The sequence below is a fragment of the Oncorhynchus mykiss genome, chromosome 5, assembly GCF_057628025.1.
Source record: "Oncorhynchus mykiss isolate SJ-2025 chromosome 5, ASM5762802v1, whole genome shotgun sequence".
NCBI classification, from domain to species: Eukaryota; Metazoa; Chordata; class Actinopteri; order Salmoniformes; family Salmonidae; genus Oncorhynchus; species Oncorhynchus mykiss.
The window spans coordinates 57,497,035-57,522,077 of record NC_143026.1 but is presented as its reverse complement, the minus strand read 5'-3'; the positions used below and the strand labels follow the sequence as shown (position 1 = coordinate 57,522,077).

At 41.3% G+C, this 25,043-nt stretch overlaps 1 protein-coding gene and 1 non-coding gene across 2 annotated transcripts; both read right to left on the bottom strand.

Moving 5' to 3' along the window:
• LOC110524084 (protein FAM163A) lies at positions 1 to 23,987 on the bottom strand. Its single transcript, XM_021603404.3, has 5 exons — positions 23,477 to 23,987; positions 4,168 to 4,257; positions 3,838 to 3,861; positions 3,493 to 3,607; positions 1 to 3,375 (listed from the first exon to the last, which is right to left on the bottom strand). Exons 4-5 carry the CDS (start codon positions 3,583 to 3,585, stop codon positions 2,986 to 2,988), a joined length of 483 nt encoding a protein of 160 aa, XP_021459079.1. The 5' UTR covers positions 3,586 to 3,607; positions 3,838 to 3,861; positions 4,168 to 4,257; positions 23,477 to 23,987; the 3' UTR covers positions 1 to 2,985.
• LOC149983522 (U7 small nuclear RNA) lies at positions 14,262 to 14,314 on the bottom strand. Its single transcript, XR_016496460.1, has one exon. It is a non-coding gene; the product is annotated as a U7 small nuclear RNA (small nuclear RNA).
• Positions 23,988 to 25,043: the final 1,056 nt, after the last annotated feature.

Here is a 25,043-nt window from a genome sequence, read left to right as displayed (position 1 = left end):
TTTGTATGCGGCTTTATTAATTAATTATTTTTACATTGTTTACAAACTGATATTTTACAAGTATTATTGCCAAAATCACATGCAAAACAGGCAACCCCCCCCCAAAAAAAATGTTTTGCTAAAAAGAAAATACCAAAAAATGTGTGGCTCTGCCCCACCTGCCCTGAATGACATGTCACCACTGGATATACTTCCTTCATTGACATTTTTGTTTGGCTAAATATGAAGACAAAAGGGAGGAATATGCTCCAGACCACTGCAATACATTGTACTATTGGTAAGTTGGATGTCACCTATATGGGCTTGATTGAGCTGTTTGACTTTTAGCAGGCCATGTGTATGTGTTCTAAGTGAAGTTTTATAGGCATGTGCACTAATTAGTACAATGAAATGTCTTTCTTGCTTTCTTTCCCAACAATGCAGTAACAGTAGTACAAGAAAAATATTTGAAAAAGTTGAACAAAAAACACACAAACAGCAATTAGAAGTACATGAGAAAGTAGGTGAGAAAGTAAATGAGAAAGTAACTTTATACAGGGTGCCAGTTCCAGGGTCAGTGCCAATACCATAATTACAATGTGTGTGTGTGTGTGTGTGTGTACAAAATACAGACAAAGGCATTTCAAGCAGTTATAAATCTTTAATTGTCAAATATAGCATCCTGTTGTTTAAGCATTTTCTAAAAATCCATTTTTTAATGAATAACCTTAACCAGCAGAAATTAAGAATGAAAATGTGTCCTTATGGGGCATGTAATTCTGTAGATATTCTCAATTCAAATGTATTGTCTAATTCATGGTCTTTGTTTTGGATTGAAAAGGCCAGATTTAAAGAAGCTTTTGAACAGACACACAACTTTCACCCCTTTTTAAGGAGCAAATAAACACCAGAAACAACACACAACTGTTTTTTTTTTTTAAATTTTACGGCCAATCATTTTATAACAGCTTCCCTTTCAATCTACCACCTAGTCAGATGAGGCTGGTGGGAGGAGCTAAAAGAGGATGAGCTCATTGTAATGCCTAGAATGGGATCTATGGAACGGAATCAAACATATGGAAATCACGTTTGACTCCGTTCCATTCATTCCATTCATTAGAATGAGCCCATCCCCCCCATAGCTACTCCCCACCAACCTCCTCTGCTTTTAGTATGTTTTCAATATTTATTCCTTCATTCAATGTTTGACAAAAATACAGGTACAATACTTGCACGGGTGTAGGGACCTAATACCAAGGCGGCTTACATTGGGATTGTTGTATCTAATGAGTATTGCTGTTGTCACATGCATGATAGGGCATTTCTGCTGAAAGCAGAACTAGTAAATGTGGTCGGTTTTAGAAAAAAAAATATAGCAAAATTAATATCACCACTATCATAAATGTCCTTTTTTTGCTTTGCTGTTTCAACCAATCAAATTGACACATTTTTTTCACTCTAAAACATAAAAAGACACCAACGAGGGCAAAATAATAATACACATGGCCAGCAATATTGTCTAATATGAGTTTAAAATGAGTGCCATATAATAATATAAATAGGCTAATAATTGTCTTTTGTTACCAATTACCATAGATATTTTATTTCACAAGTTGAAAGAAACACTAAAATGTGTAAAGACATGGACGTTTACAGTTCATAGAATCAACACTCAGGGGATCTGAAGTGTGGACACAAAATGGCACAAACTACATCTAAATTATACCAGACTTGCACGTCCCAATTAAAAAATACATTGTGGCCGAATCCCAAAAGTCATCAGCCAGTCAATCAAGGAGACAAACAAATAATTATAAATGCCTTCAATGCATTTGGTAATATATACATTTCCAAGTTGTTGCATCACTGTCAATAAAGACAAATACAATATGATCATTTGAACCGTACCGTAGCTTCAGTGCTCTGAGCAAAGAGTGGTAGCCTAACTCAATGACATGGGTACAGAGACAAACGGACAAATCATCACTAACTGAAATTCTGCATCCCCCACTGACAAAATGCCACTGTCCTTACATTAAAACTATCTTTCAAACTGCAATATTTGAGTCGTAATATTATGGAATCAAATTCCATGGTCTCAAAAGTCGGCGTGGTACATACATCTTTCAATAACAGAAGACAACAAACAATAATCTTTCAATAGTTCCAGTTACATATGACAAACATTTTTGAAAAAGAAAAACATACACAATTGACAGCTGCATTGTTAGGCTTTTCTCCCCAACCGTTTCAGGTTTGATTGTGAAAGAGCTTGCATAGAGAAAGCTCTGAAGTAGTTACTGCCTCTTTGTATTTTCTGTGTTACTCTTAGGAGACTTGATTGTTCATCTTCTTCTGATTACCATCACTCAAAGTTAGCAGTTAGCTTTCATTTGTCTCTATTGGCAGATACAAGGAAATGACAAAGAGTAGGTGCAGGTGAAACCACAATACAGATAGCCCTCAAACAGTGAAGATTGGAATCCCACACTACCTTGCCAGACAGTGGATAGGTCTTGGTCTTGTCCCCTTAGTCAATTAAACACAAAGGGATGATCTCTGCCTCTGTATTACAGGAGCCTAAGGGGGTTTAAACAACAACAAACATAGCTACCTCCATTTAAATAAATAAAAACAGTACTGTTGGAGTCTACCCGAATCCAGCTGGAAGCTAGCTGACAGTGTAGGGAGAGAGAGAGAACCAGCTGGAAGCTAGCTGACAGTGTAGGGAGAGAGAGAGAACCAGGAAGTGTTTGACCAGATCAAGTGGTCAATGCTCCATGTTGTCTCTCAATGCTACTTTTCCATAATCTTCTCTGTAGCGGTCAGCAGAGAGAGACAGTGGCTACAAGTGGCCATCCTCATAAAAATATGGTAATTTACCAGTTTATTTTATCCAAAACGAAAATGAACAAATATTCTGTGTACAGAATCAAACCCACAACACCAGAGTTGGAAGCAGCGCGCTCCAACCAACTGAGCCACCAGGACCCCATACGAAGTGGGTCACACCTCTGTACTTATAGCGCGAGTGTTGGTATAGAAGTCCGGTGCTGGGTTGCTGCGATGCTGGCCGGTGCTCAGCAGGGAGCCGTGCAGGGAGGGCAGGTCGAGACCCAGCGCTGGGTTCTCATAGTGCGTGGGCATGTAGGTGATGCGCTCGCCACCGTTGCGCATCTCATCGGTGGTGCGGATGTAGAAGGGTGATTCGTAGGGCGAGCAGGTGGGGCAGTAGTTGCGGGGAGGCCCTGAGGCGTGGGGGTCAGTGGGCTCCGGGAAGAGAGGGGTGACGGCCGCCCCATCCACCCCGGGTGCACTGCACGCATTGCAGGCAAAATGAGGCTGCGTGATGGAGCCGGTGTCCCCTTCTGACCCATTCTTCTTACAGCAGTAATACTGACGGAGAGGGGCGGGGAGAGAGAGGTTGTGATTTGTGACAATTAATTAGTGAATAGAGACTGTAGTGAGTCTAAGTAGATCTCTCATACACAGACACACACTGCACACACCTACCTGGAGTCTACAGTAACAGAGCACTGCTATGATAACCAAGAGAATCACCGTGGCGAGAATTCCTCCGGTTATGACAACAGTTCCAGCTGTCATCCGACCAGCTCTCCATCAAACTCTGGAGGCACAGGAAGTGACGTCATCATCACAAGGCCACTGGGCTAACAGAAACCCGGGTTGTTTTCAATAGGACACAATGTAGGGGGAACTGGGAATGTGTGTTCAAATTGGACATATTCAGGTAGGTTTCATTCCTTTTCAAAATATTTTCTGACAACAAAACATGGCCCAGAAGCACTATAACATAGGACATTAATACATTGTTTTAGTGAAAAAAATGGAACTCACGTTCAGCAAAGTGTGCTCTAACACCTGCAAGAGAGAAGACCATGGGCAGTACAATGAACTGCGCAGTTCTGGATGGATTAACCACTTACATTGATCCAAATTACTATATTTACAATTAGGGCTTCAATCATTTTCATGTTCAAAGCAATTTCCTCATAGATGATTAGTATACTGTTATATGCTATGAAATTGTGTGGTCTTCTGACAACTTTCTCACTGCGATGAACTCTGTCTGTTTGGCCTGACAGCTCAAGACATCTAATTTGATACAATAATGTGGGGGAGAATAAGAAGTAGTGAAAGAGTGACCCCTGTAAGTAGGCTACTCACATCAGAAGAGTGTTCGGAGGGCAGGAGAGGAAAGCCCAGGTCACAGGTGGGAGGAGACGCTGGTGGACAGATACACAGCCTCGTCGTTCTCTGACCAAACAAGATAGACAGAATCCAATATCATGTCATTCCATGTAATATGCTCTATGTAAAACATACAATACCAGTCAAAAGTGTGAACAGACGTACTCATTCCGGGGGGGGGGGTTGTAATTTTTTACTAATTTATACACTGTAGAATAATAGTTAAGACATCAAAACTATGAAATAACAGATATGGAATCGTGTAGTAACCAAATAAGTGTTAAACAAATCCAAATATATTTTATATTTTAGATTCTTCAAAGTAGCCACCCTTTGCCTTGATGACAGCGTTGCATACTCTTGGCATTCTCTCAACCAGCTTCGTGAGGAATGCTTTTCCAACAGTCTTGAAGGAGTTCTCACATATGCTGAGCACTTGTTGGCTGCTTTCCATTCACTTTGAGGTCCAACTCATCCCAAACCATCTCAATTGGGTTTAGGTCAGGTGATTGTGGGGCCAGGTCACATGATGCAGCACCGTCACTTTCCTTCTTGGTCATATAGCCCTTACACAGCCTGGAGGTGTGTTTTGGGTCATTGTCCTGTTGAAAAACAAAATATAGCCCCACTAAGCGCAAACCAGATTGGATGGTGTGTCGCTGTAGAATGTTTAACACATTATTGGTTACTACATGATTCCAAATGTGTTATTTCATAGTTTTGATGTCTTCACTATTATTCTACAATGTAGAAAATAGTACAAATAAAGAAAAACTCTTGAATGAGTAGGTGTATTCAAACTTTTGACTGGAAATACATACATACACATACATATATATATATATATATACACATATATACATACATACATACATACATACATACATACATACATACATACATACATACATACATACATACGTTACTGTATCCTGGCTACACTTCCTCTTGAACTACACATCCTTGCCACAAGATGGAGCTACAGAATTAAAAACTGGAGAGGGGAAAAAAGCATCAGCATGCTGGTAATTCCCCCCCCCCCCCCCCCAAAAAAAAAAAATAATATGTTGTTTACATCATTACACAATTTTTGAAAGTGCAAATGCACACATATATACCCTGAAGGTGGTTTAGACCCGAGAGAGGCTGTACATTACTATCTTCTTCTAGAAGTTTCCTGAATTATCTTGACAAATTCAGCCAATTGACCAAATCACATCCCTTAACGATGAGCTTTCACTCTTGAGTAATGCTTTGTCATTTCCTTTAACCAACACTAAACTCAAGTCCAAACAACTCAGATTATTTCTATCATAATGTCATGGTGAACCAGACATCACACACCAAGCATTACTCACACTACAATCCTGAAACAAGGGGGGACTGGATGTAGAATAAAAATAAGGGTGTGTAAACACGCACACACACAAGCCAAGCTAGAATTGCAAACATTAGGACAATGTCTCAACAGCCATGCAGTGTCTATGACCATGGTCTATCTGGCAGGTCTATAATACAGAGTGGGGCTTTAAAAGTGATTTAGTGGTCCGTCTCACGGGTGCATTTCACAGCAGCACTGACTTTTAATCAGAGGGATGAAAGGAGCAGAGATATACCTAGGGATCAACCTATCCATGTGATATCAGGTTGAACGCACACACACACACACACACACAATAGCCTGACAGACTGTCACAGGGGCAAACATAGATCAAACACACAGGCTAATAAAGCAGCACAGCAAAGTGCAGACTAGCACAGTCTGACTGACATACTGCAAGCTGACACACACACAAGTACTTAAAGGCAAGATGAAATGCACAGCCAGGCATGCGGGGACACAGCCCTTCGAAAGGCGAAAATACAGACACACCCATGCGATTTAAAAAATAATAATTATGATACAGAATATTTAAAATTGGCCAAATAATGTATTTTAAAAATATATATTACAGATTGTATTTAAAATGTAGTTACTGAAAATACATTCTGAAATACATTACAGAATTGTAACAATGAAACTTTAGTGCTCTCTGGTATCACGTACATCTATGTCAATATCATTAAGACTGCAGCACTGGCAGTGTACAAGCTTAAAATGGAATCACAGAACAGAAGATAAATTAACTAACTGGCATGACAATCAGCCTCATGGGATGCCACAAAGCCACGCCCCCAACAAGCCACGCCTCCAAATGTTTTAATAGACTGCCGCCACTACAATGTACAAAAATACAAAAGCAACTTCAAGGATTTTATTGAGTTACAGTCAAGGTTGGGTAGGTTACTTTCTAAATGTAATATGTTCCAGTTACTAGTTACCTGTCCAAAATTGTAATCAGTAACGCAACTTTTGGATTACCCAAACTCAGTCGTCATCTGATTACATTCAGTAACTTTTAGATGACTTTCCCCTTAAGAGGCATTAGAAGAAGACAAAAATGGATGTTACCAATTGAACAACGTCTTTTGCAGGATAAATCACTGTTAAAGTTTACGTAGAGGGCCATACATGGATGTTACATTTTTATTTATGGGTGGGTTATGTAGGCTTCTTCTAACCCATCACTTTCTACTACATGTAATAATACCATTAAATGATATCTTTACATTAATATATATCATTTATAAGTCCAAAAATGGATGTAGCAACTACAGATTGCCCCTCATCAAAAGTGTGCGAGTTTGAGCATGTTTCCATTAGTCCTATGGATAAAAAAAAAAATTATCCGCATGAATTAGATTGAGAAATAAAAGCACTACTTGTATTCCATAGGCTGGGCTCTGTACTATGTAGCTGTTGCAAGAGAGCATTTTTTACTGGCTGTCCATTGGTTTCAAAAACAATGATTGATAGGCAGCTTAAACTTCTTGAATTCAACCATTATTGGGTTCAAATTTAGATTTGTGAACAGCCATCCACAACAACCACAATCAATAATGCGCAAATACGTAGCTAAATGAGAGAGCAGCAGTGTGATTCACAGCAAAGCACTATGTAGACATCAATAATAAGTGACATCCGTATCACCGTAGTCTACACCACTGCTGTCATCCTTACCTCCAAGCATTTATTCAAATTGGATCATCTTTGGATGCTGACAGCAGTCGTACCATTGGAAGACATAGCTTGGACTGTAGCCTACAAAAGCATATTCCTGATATTTTCTCGCGATCCATCAAACACATTTGGTGTCTCATCATAGTGGTCTCTGACTTGTGGTCAGACTCGCTCATGTGGCACAAACTTAAACTTGCGCCTTTTTTCAAATGTTGATTTGAATGTCATTGAGAAAACAGAGATGTTTCAAAGATCTGAATTTAAAATGAATCTAGTGTTTCAAAAGTATCTGTAATCGAATTACAATATATTTGCCTGTAATGTAACGGATTACAGTTACCGTTTTTTTTGTAATCCCTTACATGTATTGGATTACATGTAATCCGTTACTCTCCAACCCTGGTTACAGTTCATATAAGGAAGTCAGGTCAATTGAAATAAATTCATTAGGCCCTAATCTATGGATTTCACATGACTAGGCCAGGGTGCAGCCATGGGTGGGTCTGGGAGGGTAAAGCACACCCACTTGGCAGCCAGGCCCACCCAATCAGAATTTGTTTTTCAACACAAAAGGGCTTTATTACAGACAGAAACACTTCTCAGCACCCAACCCCCCTAAAACAATCCCACAGGTGAAGAAGCCGGATGTGGAGATCCTGGGCTGGCATGGTCACATGTGGTCTGCGGTTGTGAGGCCGGTTGGACATACTGCCAAATTCTCTAAAACAACGTTGGAGGCAGCTTATGGTAGAGAAATGAACATTCAATTCTCTGGCAACAGCTCTGGTGGACATTCCTGCAGTCAGTGTGCCAATTGCACACTCCCTCAAAACTTGAGACATCTGCGTCATTGTTTTGTGTGACAAAACTGCACATTTTCGAGCTGACTTTTATTGTCCCCCAGCACCTGTGTAATGATCATGCTGTTTAATCAGATTCCTTGATATGTCACACCCGTCGTGGGCAGACACAAACACACTGTCTGATGAACTCTTAACGGGCCACAGACTAACATGGGGACTTTGACAGACAAGATAGCCTTGCACGGAAGCTGACGTGCATTGCATGGAGCACAAGCTGATGAATGTACTCACACACTGACATAGGCGGAGTATCGAAGACTCCGACCCACAGTGTGACATAAACAACATGTCACACAATCGGACAGACACAGCGTGACACACACACACACACACACACGTACGTTCTCTCACAGCCTGTCACATGTATAACACACACTCGCGCACACATTTTCTCACAACCTATCACACACTCACTTACTGAATCTCTCAAACGCACAATCCAGCTCACGCAAAGTCTGACACACTGCTCATACTTCCACACACGGTCACTCTTCCAGTGTGTGTGTGTGTGTGCGTGCGTGCATGCAGTGAGTGCCAATAGAGGAAGTGTGTCAGCCAGACAGAATTGAGTTTGAGCAGCAGGGCAGATTCGATTAAGGGAGTCAGTCTAATGAGATGTAATTAGGCGGCAGCAGGTGGAAGCTGCGCCGCCACAGCCGAGGTCCTAGGCTCCGTGGGGCGCAACCACTTCCTGTCAGAGGCAGGAACAGGAAGTGCCCAGTCATGTCTGTTTTTGTCCACCTGCATCTTTCTCATAGTCTTTCAAGCTATGAGTCGTTCAGATGGTGATGCAACGTCTTTTTTTGTGTCTGTGTCTAACAGTTGGCTAATTGAAGCAAAAAAAAGTGATGTCAGTCATCTTTTTAATATGCCTCCTTAATATAACTCTATTAAGGATATTCATCCATTTAGTTAGCTCCTATGCATGCCGTCATATCACTTTCTTTCCTTTCAAATAAAAAGAAGACGGGGTACCAGTACCAAGTCGATGTGCAGGGGTACGAGGTAATTGAGGTAGATATGTACATATAGGTAGGGGTAAAGTGACTAGGCAACAGGATAGACAATAAGCAGCAGCAGCGGTGTATGTGGAGTCAAAAGAGAGAGTGCAAAGGGAGGTCAATGCAGATAACCAAACATAGCTACCCGGACTAACTATTTAGCAGTCTTATGGCTCGGGGGTACATTGGTACAAATCAGTGGTGATGAACGACCTCAGACAAGGATATTAGACTATTTGAGAGAGTTTCATGACGCCAGGTTATTGCTGCCCAACCTCACTGAAGGAGACAGGTATGGGTCGTCATTCTGAAACCACTTAGTCATTTAACCACTGCATCAGTATGCAACAATCATTTCCATCTGATTATGTCATCGTTGTCATCTGCAGAGCTAATCCTAGCTAGTTCACCATGTATTTCATGGGACATTGGCGTCCTTTTTGAGATTCAACACACGTGTTTGCACTCACACACACACACACACGAATACAGAGGCACACACACAGGCAATTTCTCTCACACAAACACACAGAAAACAGAGAGAGGGCTGGATGAACAACTCACTCACACCCCTGCTGGGCCCAGATTAGAGAAACAATGCCATGGCCTGTCGCAGCCTTCAATCCCCTTACACTGCCTGAAGAGCCCAAACACTGATAAGACTGCAGTACACAAACGGGCTTCTACACCAAGTCACACCGTCTCTGTCAATGGGCCGAGGACATTTGGGGACACTTTTCTGGAAGGGCCCGCTGTAAGGACTTTACGTGAGCCGTTCCAAGTTACCTCAGATCGGCAGAATGACGTAACATTAAAAGAATGCTAATTTCATTTTATGTCAACAATCTAAACTGGAAAGGGCTCAGTACCCAGGTCTTGGAGAGATGCAGTGTGTTTAGGTTTTTGTTCCAGCCCAGCACGAACACATCTTCAATGTATTCGAGCTAGAACTGCTTTCCAATGTGTTAAAGCTGGGATTGAATAAGTGCCTATGCACACTGCAGCCGTTGAGGAAGAACATGCCAAGGGGTTCATTAGTCCGTATGTGAGACAATTACAGATATGAACATTGAGACGGTTACACGTTTGGAATGCTGTATGTCTGGAGGTCTCTATATTATTGATAATAAGTGAATAAAACCTAGATTGAGTATAATAACGCTACTGTTAGTGTGTGTGTGTGGCACTGTGGTTCGGTCCCTGCCAAACACAGCCCATCATCTTTCTCCCTCTATCGCCACTATGAGTGTGCAGATCGATGAGCTGACACACGCACACGTTTCTGTTGCCATGACACTGGGGAGATGTTTCCTCGACCCTGACCAAACCTATCTTCCTTAAACAGCCCTTCACACACACACGCACAAAAACACCCATCATTGATATGCTCATGCACACACGCGCACACACCCTCCTGTAACTTCGAGTCCCATCATCCTCTTCACCTCCATCACCATCCTCCCGCCCACTCCCACGCCGTCTTTCATCCCGTCAACCTGCTGCTTCTTCATCCAGCACTGTTCCCTAGCTCCCACCTCCACCTCTCCCATGACATCAAGTGTTTTATACTGTTTAAGGCCCAGCGAGCCTTTAAAATAAAGTACTATGAGTAATTCTAATGTTGAGCTCCAACAGCAGTGGTCTCTATTGTTCTTTATAGAGACTATCTGCAGACTGAGTCCCAAATGGCACCCTATTCCCTTTTTAGTGCAGTACTTTCGACCAGGGCCCAAAGGTAGTGCACTATATAAGGAATAGGGTGCCATTTGGGTTGCAAAAATCGAAGCTAACTGTAGAATTGAGTTGGTTAAGACACTGAAGGTTAAGACAACCAACAAGCCAATAAAGGTTCTGATATGTCCCCATCTTTCCCATTCAGCAAGTCATGCTTACACATTGACGGTGGATGGGGTGTGTTCCATTTTGACTCGATTCCAATTTACATCTTTCATACTTACCTTATTCAGTCGTGTAAACTCTCTGCAGATGTGGCTAACTTGTGCGCTCGGGAATAAATTTAATGTATCCACTGAAAACACTCACACTTGCTGGCCAACATATTTTCTGGTGGAGTTTTCATTCAATCGGGTTTTCAGTACATTTATGTTAAGCCATCCCTTTAAATACGGTGTACCTTTTAGTTCAAATTTTGTCTACATAGAATACACAGAGAGAACAGGTCCTTAATATCAGGGATCAATGAAAGAAAGCCATCTAAATATATGCATATTCATCTCCTTTTCAGCACCAATTGGTAGATTTAAAAATACTCCGTTATAGATTATTTCGATTGAGGAAAGTATTTATGAATCCTAAAAAAAAAAAAACTGGTTTGGAGAGCCTTTATGCACGAAAGAAAGAAAATGGTGGTTTGATTCATTCTGAAAATTCTGCATGATGGCACAGCATTTCATTAACTTTACGCTGGGAAAGGTGATATGTTGATATGTTTCAGTTTGCTGCCATGTGACTGGATTCACATTTGTCTCCAGCCATTATAAGGTCAAATGATCTAAAAACAAGTGTCATGTGTATTTCCAATTCCCTTATCCAAACGGATGACTCATTACCTTAAATCTTACCAGTAACTCTTATGCTTAAATTCAAGGTCAGAATAAAAATGCCTCAGTTCAAAGTACAGAAAATGGGAATTACGTTGCATTTTACGCATGCTTAACTCAGGTCAGAATCGGTCCCTACGTGCAAAACCTGATACAGAAAAGCACATCACTTCCAGTTAATACGTGACAAAACATCAGATCCACAAAGGCCTAGTGGCGCTACACTGTCACTGAACACTATCACAGGACAGTGCAGTGGTCATCGACACATACAATCCACAGGAGGTTAGTGGCACCTTCATTGGGGAGGACGAGCTCGGGGTAATGGCTGGAGTGGATAGGTGGAATGGTATCCTGTACATGGTTTCCATATGTTTGATGACATTCCATTCGCTCTGTACCAGCCATTGTTATGAGCCGTCCTCCCCTCAGCAGCCTACACTGATACAATCACATTACCACATACCGAGCCCCATGTGTCGGATACGCTGGGCTACCGGCTCAGATACACTCAGATAAGGGTTCACAGCACAGACTGGGGCGAATGTTCACCTTCTAACAGGACAACGACCCTAAGCACACAACCAAGACAACGCAGGAGTGGCTTCGGAACAAGTCTCTGAATGTCCTTGTGTGGCCCAGCCAGAGCCCGGGCTTGAACGCTATCGAACATCTCTGGAGAGACCTGAAAATAGCTGTGCAGTGACGCTCCCCATCCAATCTGACAGAGCTTGAGAGGATCTGCAGAGAAGAATGTGAGAAACTCCCCAAATACAGGTGTGCCAAGTTTGTAATGACATACCCAAGAAGACCCTAGGCTATAATCGCTGTCAAAAGGTGCTTCAACAAAGTACTGAGTCAAGGGTCTAAATACTTATGTGAATGTAATATTTCTGTTTTTATTTTGTATAAACTTGCCAAAAAAAAATGGAAAAACCTGTTTTTACTTCGTCATTATGGGGTATTGTGTGTAGATTGATGAGGGGGAAAAACGATTTAATCCATTTTAGAATAAGGCTGTAACATAACAAAATGTGAAAAAAGTAATGGGTCTGAATACTTTCCAAATGCACTGTACACTACCACTCTCTCTCACACACTCATACATTACCACTCTCTCTCTCACATTCATGCATTACCTCTCTCTCTCGCTCACACATTACCTCGCTCTCTCACACATACATTACCTCTCTCACAAGAGCACGAACACACACACACACACATGCATGCATGCACACATAGGCACACACCAAACAACCTCTCTCTCTGTTTCTGTCTGTCTCACTGCCTCTCGCTCTCCCCCCAGGGAATATTGCCATATCTTTGACTGTCAGTCAAACCTAACCCCTCTCTGGGCCACCACCATAACTACATCCTTGTGGTTCTTTGTCCTCAGAAGATAGCCTACCAGTCTTCCAACCATAGCACATTAAAGCTAGCCTCAACAACAAACAACGCAATTCTTTCATAACCATAGATCAACTTAATGCTCTGCATACTATTCTTCAATCAATGTTGAATCATTAGCAAAGAAACCTTGGCATCCATCTCTGGGATATAAATGTCTTCATTGCAAATCCATTCTAAGCGACAGAGACTTGTCTTCTTAAAGGCCTCGATTGTTACTTCAAACAGCTGACTGAAACGTGTTACGAACGAGCAGCTTAATTTTTCAGAGCCCAACTAAAATCCACTTACCATGTGGCATCCCCCTAAATCTCTCAGTGGGCGCTGGGAGCACATTATATTGTGGAAGCCTCCAAGCCTTGCCACTGTATTGGATGCCTGAGCTTGATATCTCACGCAAAAAAAAAAAACAACCCAGATGGGATTCATGGTCACAGAGTTAATGTAATTTCTGTAATTCTGTTATCAGGAGCTACAGTTGGCTGTCCTCTTTGCACGTCTTCCCTTGAACTTATTTGTGTTCAAGTATGTTTGGATGGATAGAGAACAGAGAGGGGGAGAGCCGGAGACTCAGTTAAGAAGGGTTAATTCTATCGCGTATTTTATGTCGTCTCACAACGGGCCTACTTGGCAGAACAACATTGTTTCCTTATGACTAACGTTTTAAACGTCATTGTACATTTTTACATTTTACCCCAGAATTCCACCTCAAATCAACCATAGGGTTTTAAGGTTTGCCTGGAGGGAAGCCAGCACCACATTCTCAAACACAACCTATTCACCACATCGTCTCTTCAACACTCTGCCTCTTCATTTAACATTCTTTAAAACGATTAAGTCAATGTCAATGTAAAGACCATGAGGTAACACCACTCACATGAAAACATACTATGGTATACTATGGTATAAATACTATAGTATTCACTGTTGTGTTTTTGTAGACTTTACTGTAGTACTCACTGAAGTCTGCAAAAACACTACAGTGAATATTGAAGTATTTCCTGTAGTATACTGTTGTATTTATAGTTAACTATAATATAAAAAGTGTAGTATATTCGATTTAATGTAGACCGTTTGCAGATTGTATTATACTGTAGTATTTATGTATTTTTTTTGGAGGACATTCCTGTTGTATTTACTAAAGTGTTTTTGTTTTATGATCTTCCACATATTAAATGGAGGCTTTCTCCTTCAGGAAACCTACTGGAGAAATACTAAAAGAGCACATTTTTTCCCATAACCTGTACATAGGCAGTTAAAAAAGGGTAGTGTTTTTTGGACATTACTGTAGTATTTATTACAGTGGGTTTTTTTTGTATTTTTTTTTGGGGGGGGGGGGGGGGATAATGCTGTAGTATTTACTGTAATATTCTACATCATACCACAACATTCTACAGTAAGTACTACACATGATTGAAGGATACTACAGTGTATCCTGTATTCTATAGAATTGTATAGTAAGTACTTTAATATTCTACAGTAAACTGTAGTATTTTTCGGGTGGGCAGGCTATACTACTGTTGTTATAGGTTTTTCTGGTAGTCTACAAGTAAACCAGGGATTCAATGCTAACACCAGGAGACAGGGAAGCAAACACTACCAATTGATTAGGTTCCAGCTTGGGATACACACACACACACACACACAAACTCCCGCATCATGCGCAAGTGCACACATACACTGCTTAAGATAGGAGCTGCAAAAACCCATCTGACATTGACTGAGCTGAGCTTACAGGACAAAAATGTAATTGGCAGCTAACCACAAGTAAAGGTAGCGGGGCATTGGCTAACATTTCAGTTCAATTACTTGATTTTCTCCTGGTCATTTAGGTGCAGAGTGTAATGAAGGATTTCCCTCCATCCTTGATAAAAGCATTGGGTGAATGATGACTACTGTACAGATTCATCTCATTGGGATATAGTCTAGATGGTCCTCCACAATCCTAGGGTTCCTCTGTGTAGAGAAAGAGCATCTGTTTCCATCTCCATCCCGCTCCCAGGCCATTTCAAGCTCCAAGGGCCTCATTTATAACCGTTGTTTAAATGCTACACTAAATATCTGCATGCACCGTTTCTTCTAATAAATCAGACCTGACGTAAAAGTGTGCGCGCGTTAACGAGGATTATAACTCCGTCTGAATAACGCCCATCATTCACCTTTTATAGTGACAATAACACCCTTATTTGCTGTATACTTTGGAAGTATTGGAATTAGACTGACATAGTAATTCTAAAAGGAAATATCAATGGGGAACTTGATCAAATATCTTCGGTGTTGGCAGAATATTTTTTTTTTTCAGGGACATTTGATGTGGCTGACGATTTCAATTGCACATTGTAAATTGTTCTCGACCTGTAAACAGATTGAATTCGCCAATGTTTTGCATTTACTTTCTCCCGAACCGAAATATGCTGCACTGACCGCGAATTTCTGAAACGTCTACTCAGAAAACATTCAAACTAAAGTAGGCCTACTTAGTGGTAGCCTACACACTTCGGTGTAAAATATAAACTGTGTTCACCTGTTCAATTATACGGTATGTTATAAACGCGCTCCCTTTGGATGAATTGAGCAACAACAAAAAAATGAAATTATAATAGCCTATCTAACAGGCCCAATTAAAAGCGATGCGCATGGTAATATGAACGCATCATGGCCAGAAAAGTTGCAATGGTAATGATATACTGTATGTATTATGTTTATAAATTAAACATTGTCTAGGCTACTCGAGAAATTTGGCATTACAATATTCAAACGTAGCCTTCAAATGTCAATGGAAAACGTGAACTGTCTGGTGTACTGTTAAACTGCGCTTCGGATCGCTTGGATAAATATTTTAAAATACCGGTAGTTTAGGTGTAGACCTTACGGTGAAATGCTTACTTACAAGCCCTTAACCGACAATGCACTTCAATAAATATAGTTAAGAAAATATTTATTAAATAACTAAAGTATATATTTTTTTGAAGCAACAATAAAATTACAATAACGAGGTTATATACATGGTCAATGTGCCGGGGTACAGGTTAGTCAAGGTAATTTGTACATGTAGGCAGGGGTAAAGGGAATATGCATAGATAATTAACAGCGAGTAACAGAAGTGGGGGGGGTGGGTTAATGTAAATAGTCCAGGTGGCCATTTTATTATTGTTCAGCAGTTTTATGGCTTGGGTGTAGAGCTGTTAAGGAGCCTTTTCGACCTAGCTACAGTATTAACTACTGTGGGTCCAATTAAATGATGAGATGAGATGTTGTATCCCTATAGGCTATTTCACGAAGATGTAACCATCATGGTCAGAATTTATTCTACAGTGATCATGGAAATACAATAAATACTGTAAATTGGAAACATAAAATAATTCGATTTTCACCCTTCTCACTCACAAATGATTGCACCTTGTTATATTTAGATACCTTTTTTTTATATGACTAAGTCATCATACACTGAGTGTGCAAAACAAAACATCTCTTTCCATGACAGACTGACCAGGTGAATCCAGGTGAAAGCTATGATCCCTTATTGATGTCACTTGTTAAATCCACTTCAATCAGTGTACATGAAGGAGAGGAGGCAGGTTAAATAAGGATCTTTAAGCCTTGAGACAATGGAGACATGGATTGTGTATGTGTCCCATTCAGAGGGTGAATGGGCAAGACAAAAAGGTTGAAGTACCTTTGAGCGGGGTATGGTATTGGGTGCCAGGTGCCAGGTGCACCGGTTTGTCTCAAGAACTGCAACGCTGCTGGGTTTCACGCTCAACAGTTTCCTGTGTGTATTAACAATGGTCCACCATCCAACTGACATCCAGCCAACTTGACACAGCTGTGGGAAGCATTGGAGTCAAAGTGGGCCAGAATCCCTGTGGAACGCTTTCGACACCATGTGGAATCCATACCTCGAATTGAGGCTGTTCTGCGGGCAAAAAGATGTTCATGTTTTGTACACTGGGTGTATATTCCCCATTTCCCCAAGTCTACTAGGCTACTATTGCCTTCTTGCAATGCAATTCTTCAACCACTAGAAACTGTGTGTACGCATGGTCTAAAGTTTGCGGGAGGACAAGCACATTCTCATGTCAAATTCAGTTTATATAAATGCCAACTTTTACGTGGTAACTATCGAGCACATGTTTGGGGGCATATTTTGTGTGTAGGCAACATTTATAAATGAAGCCACAGCTGAGGCTGTATGTGGCAATTTGACTAAGAATGAGAGTGATGGAGTATTGCATCCCCTGACCTCAACCAAATTGAGATGGTTTGGGATGAGTCAGACCGCAGAGAGAAGGAAAAGCAGCCAACAGTGCTCAGCATATGTGGGAACTCCTTCAAGACTGTTGGAAAAGCATTCCATCACTCGTTTAGATAATGCCAAGAGTGTGCAAAGCTGTCATCAAGGCAAATGGTTGCTTTTTGGTTACTACATGATTCCATATGTGTTATTTCATAGTTTTGATGTCTTCACTATTATTCTAAAATGTAGAAAATAGTCAAAATAAAGAAAAACCTTTGAATGAGTTGGTGTTCTAAAACATTTGACTGGTAGTGTATATACAGTTTACTTTAGATGTTTAGGAACGCATTTTAAGAAAAACAAGTGCAATTTAACAATAAATTGAATACCTGACTTCCCACCAAAATCCCTGAACATACTGTTTTATGTGCTATAATTCTGTCATTATCTAATGGATTGGAATATATTCATACATTGTCCAACTGTTGCATTTATTTAAATTGTTTTTAAAACCTTTTAACAATTTTGATAGCCAATGCTACTGTAATAGTATTGGTATTCTGTTAGTATTCTCAGACCATGTTACAGTAATGCTGATGGGAGATGCCCCAATTATTACATGACGGCAACCATCCCAGAATAGGTTTAAATGTTGTTCTGCCCTGCTGGCTTTGACTTTCTTCTGCATGTCTCATCTGCCTGTCTCTCTCGCTCTCTCACTTCAAGGACAGCCGACTAGCCGAGCAGACGGCTTCAGATGTCAGGCCTAGCACAGGCAGTACAGCAGCGAAGCAGTGCTCAGCCTTTATTCAGCACACGCCTTAGAGCATCCTAATTCACATTTGTTTACTCAAAGAGCCCCGAAGAAGAGGACTGGTTCGAGGGCTTAACTCAATGAGGTTCCATGAGATGGGAATGCTTATAGGACACATCCTGGCTAGTCGAGATTTTCTCCACACAAGTGTGCAGTTCTCTAAATCAGCCCCACATCTTCAAAATATTGAATGACTAATGTGTGAGAAAACTCCTTCAATGCCAAGGTTGCACGTGTACCATCTAGGGACCAGAACTAGCCCCTTGCTTTGCAGCATAGGGGAGAGTGGGATAAGTTGAGCCAAGTTGAAACCATACACAAAATGTATAATTTGACCAACTATTTAGGAAGAGGTCATCATTTCATGAAGTCTGTGAAAGAAGAAACCACATGGAAAAGTGGTAGGCAAGTAAGGTCCAACGTTTGGAATGGTGTTCTTCGGCTTGCAAGCCTCCCCTTTTTCCTCCAAACATAACGATGGTCATTATGGCCAAACAGTTCAATTTTGGTTTCATCAGACCAGAGGACATTTCACCAAAAAGTATGATCTTTGTCCCCATGTGTAGTTGCAAACAGTAGTCTAACTTTTTTATAGCGGTTTTGGAGCAGTGGCTTCTTCCTTGCTGAGCGGCCTTTCAGATTATGTTGATATAGGACTCGTTTTACTGTGGATTTAGATAATTTTGTACCTGTTTCCTCCAGCATCTTCACAGGGTCCTTTGCTGTTGTTCTGGGAATGATTTGCACTTTTCGCACCAAAGTACGTTCATCTCTAGGAGACAGAACGCGTCTCCTTCCTGAGCGGTATGACGGCTGTGTGGTCCCAGGTTGTTTATACATGCGTACTATTGTTTGTACAGATGAATGTGGTGCCTTTAGGCATTTTGAAATTGCTCCCAAGGATGAACCAGACTTGTGGAGGTCTACAATTTATTTTCTGAGGTCTTAGCTGATTTCTTTTGATTTTCCCATGATGTCAAGCAAAGAGGCACTGCGGTAGGCAGGTAGGCTGCGGAAGGTAGGCCTTGAAATACATCCACAGGTACACCCCCAATTGATCAAATTATGTCAATTAGCCTATCAGAAGCTTCTAAAGCTGTGACATAATTTTCAGGAATTTTCCAAGCTGTTTAAAGGCACAGTCAACTTAGTGTATGTAAACTTCTGACCCACTGGAATTGTGATACAGCGTATTATAAGTGAAATAATCTGTCTGTAAACAATTGTTGGAAAAATGACTTGTGTCATGCACAACAGTAGATGTCCTAACCGACTTGCCAGAACTATAGTTTGTTATCAAGAAATTTGTGGAGTGGTTGAAAAACCAGTTTTAAGGACTCCAACCTAAGTTTGTATGTAAACCTCCGACTTCAACTGTACATTAGTTGGGTTCTCTATAAGCTTCAATATTAGGTCCTAAACATAGCATGAAAGTGCATCCTTGTAGTTGTGTGGGCTAATATAGTCAAACTGTTTGCCCTGGGGTAAGTTGAGCCAATGGCAAAGTGAGCAAATTGTCGTGTAACAACAGGGCCGGGCCTATGTTAAAAATGTTTTAAAAAATACAAAGTGTGTCGTTAGGTGTTACGCCTGTGTTAAAATATTCTTCAAATTATTCAAAGACAAATCGATTGTGATTGTGTTGAATTGTGTTTGGGAAATGAAGATAGGCATGGTTTAAAAAGATAGTGGGAATATTTCCTTCAGTACAGTACATGTGTAGGTGGCTTAACTTACGAGGTATGAGGTAAGTTGAGCTGGGGGCAGGGTAAGTTGTGCCAAGAGATCACTTTTTTTGGACAAGCTATGTTTTCAAAACTGTAATGTTGACATGAATTATTTCCAGGGATATACAACACCCTGAAATATATGTTGATATCTATGTTAGACAGATTACTATATTTCACTTGATGGAGTGACGCGGAATGGAAAACATTTCTCAACTCACCCCACTCTCCCCGATTGGTGTCAGAAGTGGGATGGCGTTACAATGGGGAGGTATATGAACTAGAGGGAGTGTTCTGAAAAAGGGGACAGTGTAGCAACCAAAATGACTAAGTTAGAACATTACAACCCTACCAACAGCCTGGGCATTTGATACAAATGAATCGTTTGGTGGATTACATTGATATAGCGCTTCACTCGTTCTCAAATCACATATGATTACATGTGGATAACTCGCCTCTACTCCACTACCACGAATGTGGAGTCAGCACCTACAGTACATGGGTGCACAAATAGGCAGCTGTTCTGCACCCAAACACTCACAAGACATCAGCTATGTGGAAAGCAGGGGGTTGCAAGTTTGAAACCGGCTAAGGACAAACAAACGTTGCATTAGATCGTAGGAGTTGTTTCTGAAAAAGGCTTCAATGGTCCAAAGTAAAAACAGCAACAGAACTGGAGTGTAGCTGATGAGTCACGTCACCCTAGATAAACCCCCTGCAAAGTGCTATTTTAGCAGAAAAGAGCAACTCCCAAGTACAGTAGCACTGTTCCAAGAGCCATGCAGGTTCCAGTGAGGTGCTGTGCCAGGGATCTGCCTCCAGGTTGCCTCCAACTCTGGCCTCACAGGCTTCATTCGCCTTGGCAGTGTTTCAATGCTCTGCTGCTCCACTCACACTGCGCATCACCCCAAGCACTCGGCTGAGCAGCACGGTACGTTCACCAACCCAAAAAAGCTGCTGTGCAAACAGAAAACCCCACAAAAGTGCTTTCCCTTGGGTAAAATCTACCTCCTCACCCCGAATGCAGAACTGCAACAGCTAGCTATGATTGATCGTTAAATATTCTATATGGTTTTATATCTTATAGAGATGGGCCAAACCTTTGGTGCACTTTGCATGCCGTAGCAGTGTTTGAATAGACAGAGCAGAACTGATTTGCAGTCGTCCTCTCTTTCCATTCGCCTCTGCCTTCAAGCAGACCTCCAGCTATAACCTTGTTATAATTGTCACTTTTTGTTCAATTACATTAGAACTGGTGGAGAAACATGGTTTCATCATGGTCTTTGGGTGTCGAATGCTCCCACTCAGCTCTCCAGGTTTCTCGTTCTCTCCTCTGTTAGATAATCACATGAATATTTTGATAGAGCCTAACTTTGCACTTGGAAACACCTGGATCCTGCAAATGTTAAAAACATGGCTTTTCAATCATTTAAATATAATTTCTGCAACAATATTTTTCCATCGCAGGGTAGTTGTAACCAAGTATTCGAGCTGAAATGCTCCCCTCCATTTCCCTGAAAAAAAGCACTCATCTCTTCATATTCTCAGAGAGAATACATCTATGGCGCCGTCAGGAGGTGGCTTGGAAACGTGACCAAAATGCAAGGTGAGAGGGTGAAATATTTTCAATGCCAAGTATGGGAGAGAGCCGATACCAAACCAGAAGGGGATAACATCAAGTTTTTTTTAAAATGTAGCATTAAATTGACAACTGAAAGCAGCAACTAATAAATTATTTTCCACTCTTTGGTTTCTGAGTCTGATAAAAGGTGGTGCATATCAGTGTGCATGTTAGTTCAGCTAGCTGGTCAATGAAGCCCTCTCCCGAGGTGTCAAGAGGGTCCTCCTCTAGTGAATGAGACATTTTAACTCGCCTGCCTTTTCACTTGAAGTGCTGTATGTGTTTTTAATCATCACCGAGATCTCAAAACTTAAAATGCAAGAGATATTTCTTGATATGAGCGACATTACGCTTTTAGGACAAAGACAGCTTATGTCACACATTTGTAGAGTGGTGGCAGTGATTCATCCTCATATGAGGAGTAGAATGTTACCTTAAATCTCAGTGTTCAAACATGATAGTTATTAAGATCTGATTGCTGGTCGCCTCACTACCTTTCTAAATTTCAGAGTTTCTACATGGATAAATACTGCGGCATTAAGTTCTTGCTTGAACTTTAAACACTGATTGGTAGCGTAGCGGAAAACGCTCAGCGACGCAGTGTGTCGTATAAGACGGGTAAATGAACCCTCACTCAAGACATGGGCTCTCAGCTCCATCAACAGAAGCCTCTGGGCTTGCACTGTAAGACCAGTATCACGTGGCATATCCTCTCTCTGTTGTGGATATGGTCTCTTGGTCTCATATCCTGTCAGCCAAGTATGGACAACAAGGCAGAGTCCCATGGGAAATCAGTCTATTGCAGAATTGCCTCTGCTGGAGGTGAAAGAATCAGGGAGAGATGGCAAGATAGTCAGAGACCTTATCAATCGTGTTCTTATCGAGTTGTCTTTTTCCCCTCCCATGGGTCAGTGGGCTCAACATCCGGACCTGGACCATTACCGATTCATTTGGCTGTGTGTGTGTGTGTGTGTGTGTGTGCGCGCGCGCATAACCAATTTCCTCTTCAGTATAACAGTCATGGAAGCAGCAATTTGTCCCCAAAATACACAAATGTTTTTCATTTTAGGGGGGAGAGAATACGGGGTCAGTGCTGTTACGCTATCCCATCATACGATGGTCCACAGAAATAGTTAAGTGGAGTGTGAGGTGAAAAGGGAAATGGTAGCCTACACATAGGATCAGTGTTTGACTTGGGCAGGAGCTCACCTGAGCGGAGTACCAGCACCTCCTATTTTCTACTGCTTGAGGTCCTGTAACACTTATAGAATATTAGCTCAAAAGTACTGTGAAGCTCCTGCACCTCAATATAAACAGTACTGGCACCCAAAATTAATACTAGCTCCTATTTCAGTCCAAGTCAAGCACTGCATGGGCTGTTTACACTGGCACCCCAATTCTGATCTTTCCCCACTAATTGGTCTCTTGACCAATCCCGTCAGATCTTTTCACATCAGATATTTTTCAGAGTAGACCTGATTGGTAGAGATATGTATAAATATTACTGAAAAAAATATCAGATTTGTGCTGCCTGTGTGATGGGTTTAGTTTCTTGTCATATATATTCTACAATCAGTTGATTTTATGCGCCCCGGGCTCCATTAACCACTACTGATACCCATGACAGGCACATTTCACGTTCAAATAGCTGCAGGAATAGACTCAAGAGAACCACATTATAACCTAATATTTGATCCAGCCCTGTGGCACACATTGAAGTTACATTTTCTCCCCATCGCCGCATGAATCATTTTCATAATCTCTATAATAATAATCTTCATATATTCTAAAGACCTGTCAAGTCAATAAACAAAAGCAATCCCAGACACGTCCATAAACAATGCTGTCCTACCTGAATCGAACGTCTGGATTTATTTGACCAAGTAGGAATGTTGTTCAGGTTTTCCTGAACGGATAGAATAATTGAACGAGGTTGTGTCGTTCCGCGTCGCCCGATAATTGAGTCCCACATCACAAAACAGGCTATACTTACTTGTCGGGCACTGTACGTGTCACATTGTTCGTTTCCTCAACTTGCAGTATTCCTCTTGAGTTTTACCACTATAAAAGCCACCCCAACTGTTATTGCATTTCCGAGAAGATGAGAAGGAAAGGGCACTGGAATAGGCTACGGATTGCGGCGGACGTTCATCCAATGAGTAGCCTGCCCGCGCGGTGCCTCTGGAAGGACGCAACAGTCTTGGTGCTTGATAGTCATTTCAATAGAGGTCAGAGTACAATAATAGCCACTATCATCCGGTGAGGTATCGTCACGGTTATGTAGCCCACTCGCGAGAAGGATCAGGCAGAAATGCACCCGCTCAGTCTTGTAGTGAAAAACAAAATAATGAATGCGCATCAAATTATTGTTTGGAAAGAAGGATGGAACTTACAATATTGCGCCCCTTTTGTCATGCATGAGAACCTTGTCTTCTCTGCGCAAAAAAACCCTCAGTAATCCAGTAGGTGGGAATCCAAATCAAATGAACGAGGTGTGGATGAGTGAATGGTTAGGTTGGGGAGGGTGAGATTGAATGTGCAATGCCACTTAAAGTAGACACCTAGGTGCAAGTAAAAGAAGAATCGTCACGAATTGAAGGGGCAAATTTGAGTCGCTGCACTAGTAGCCATGTGGTTTTGTTTAAATGATGTACCTGGTCACAGTTGTTTCAAAATGTAGCTACCACATAACTGCTAGTATTGGTGCCATGCCCATCGGAGACAAAATATGCAGGTATGTCATTGCGAGATAATTGCAATTAATTTCGGGAATGCAGTACTTTTCAGCTATAAATGAAAGAAATGCCAGTAATGTTAATTACAAAAAGAGGCTTCCCATGATTGATTTGCCATCAATCACCTGCACGAATTAGGCTAATCCAGGCTACTCAATCAAAAATAAAGGCACAGCAAACATTGACAGAGATATCAACCCTCCTCTTTATTTGAAACCGGAGATGGTGGTGTGATTAAGAGACTGTGGGGGCAGCTGTCCAAGGTCCTGAAGAGCCCACCAATGAATGATGCCCGTGGACAGCATTTCACTTTCAGTGTAAGCAACATGCAGCCATAGAGTAGATATAGGCCTTACCAGCGAGAATTGCAAGATACACAACCAATTGATAGGCAAATTATGCATATGCACCAGTGCCCAACTACCTTTAGATTGAGTGGATGGGAAACCATAATGGTCAACCATGTCCAATCAAGAGTTAAACTCCCCTACACACTCTCTGATGACATCCGATTTCCAGTCCAATGTCCCTTCTATTCCCCATTATAATAATTTCATAGTTCACTAAACACGGCCCTGAAGATGGCAGATGTGCACAGAAGTCCTGATGAGGTTTGGAATGGATCCATGCTGGAGGTTGCCACTTACAGGCTACATTCCCCTGAGCTAAACCATAATAGGCCACAAAATCTACAGTGCATGTGGCCGATATCGAAAGAGGTAGATCTAGGGTGACACTTTATTTGGAGAGTCCCCTTATAGATGGTTTATAGATGTTAAAATCAGATTTGCAGTTAATAGTTAGAAACGCTATAGACCATTTGTG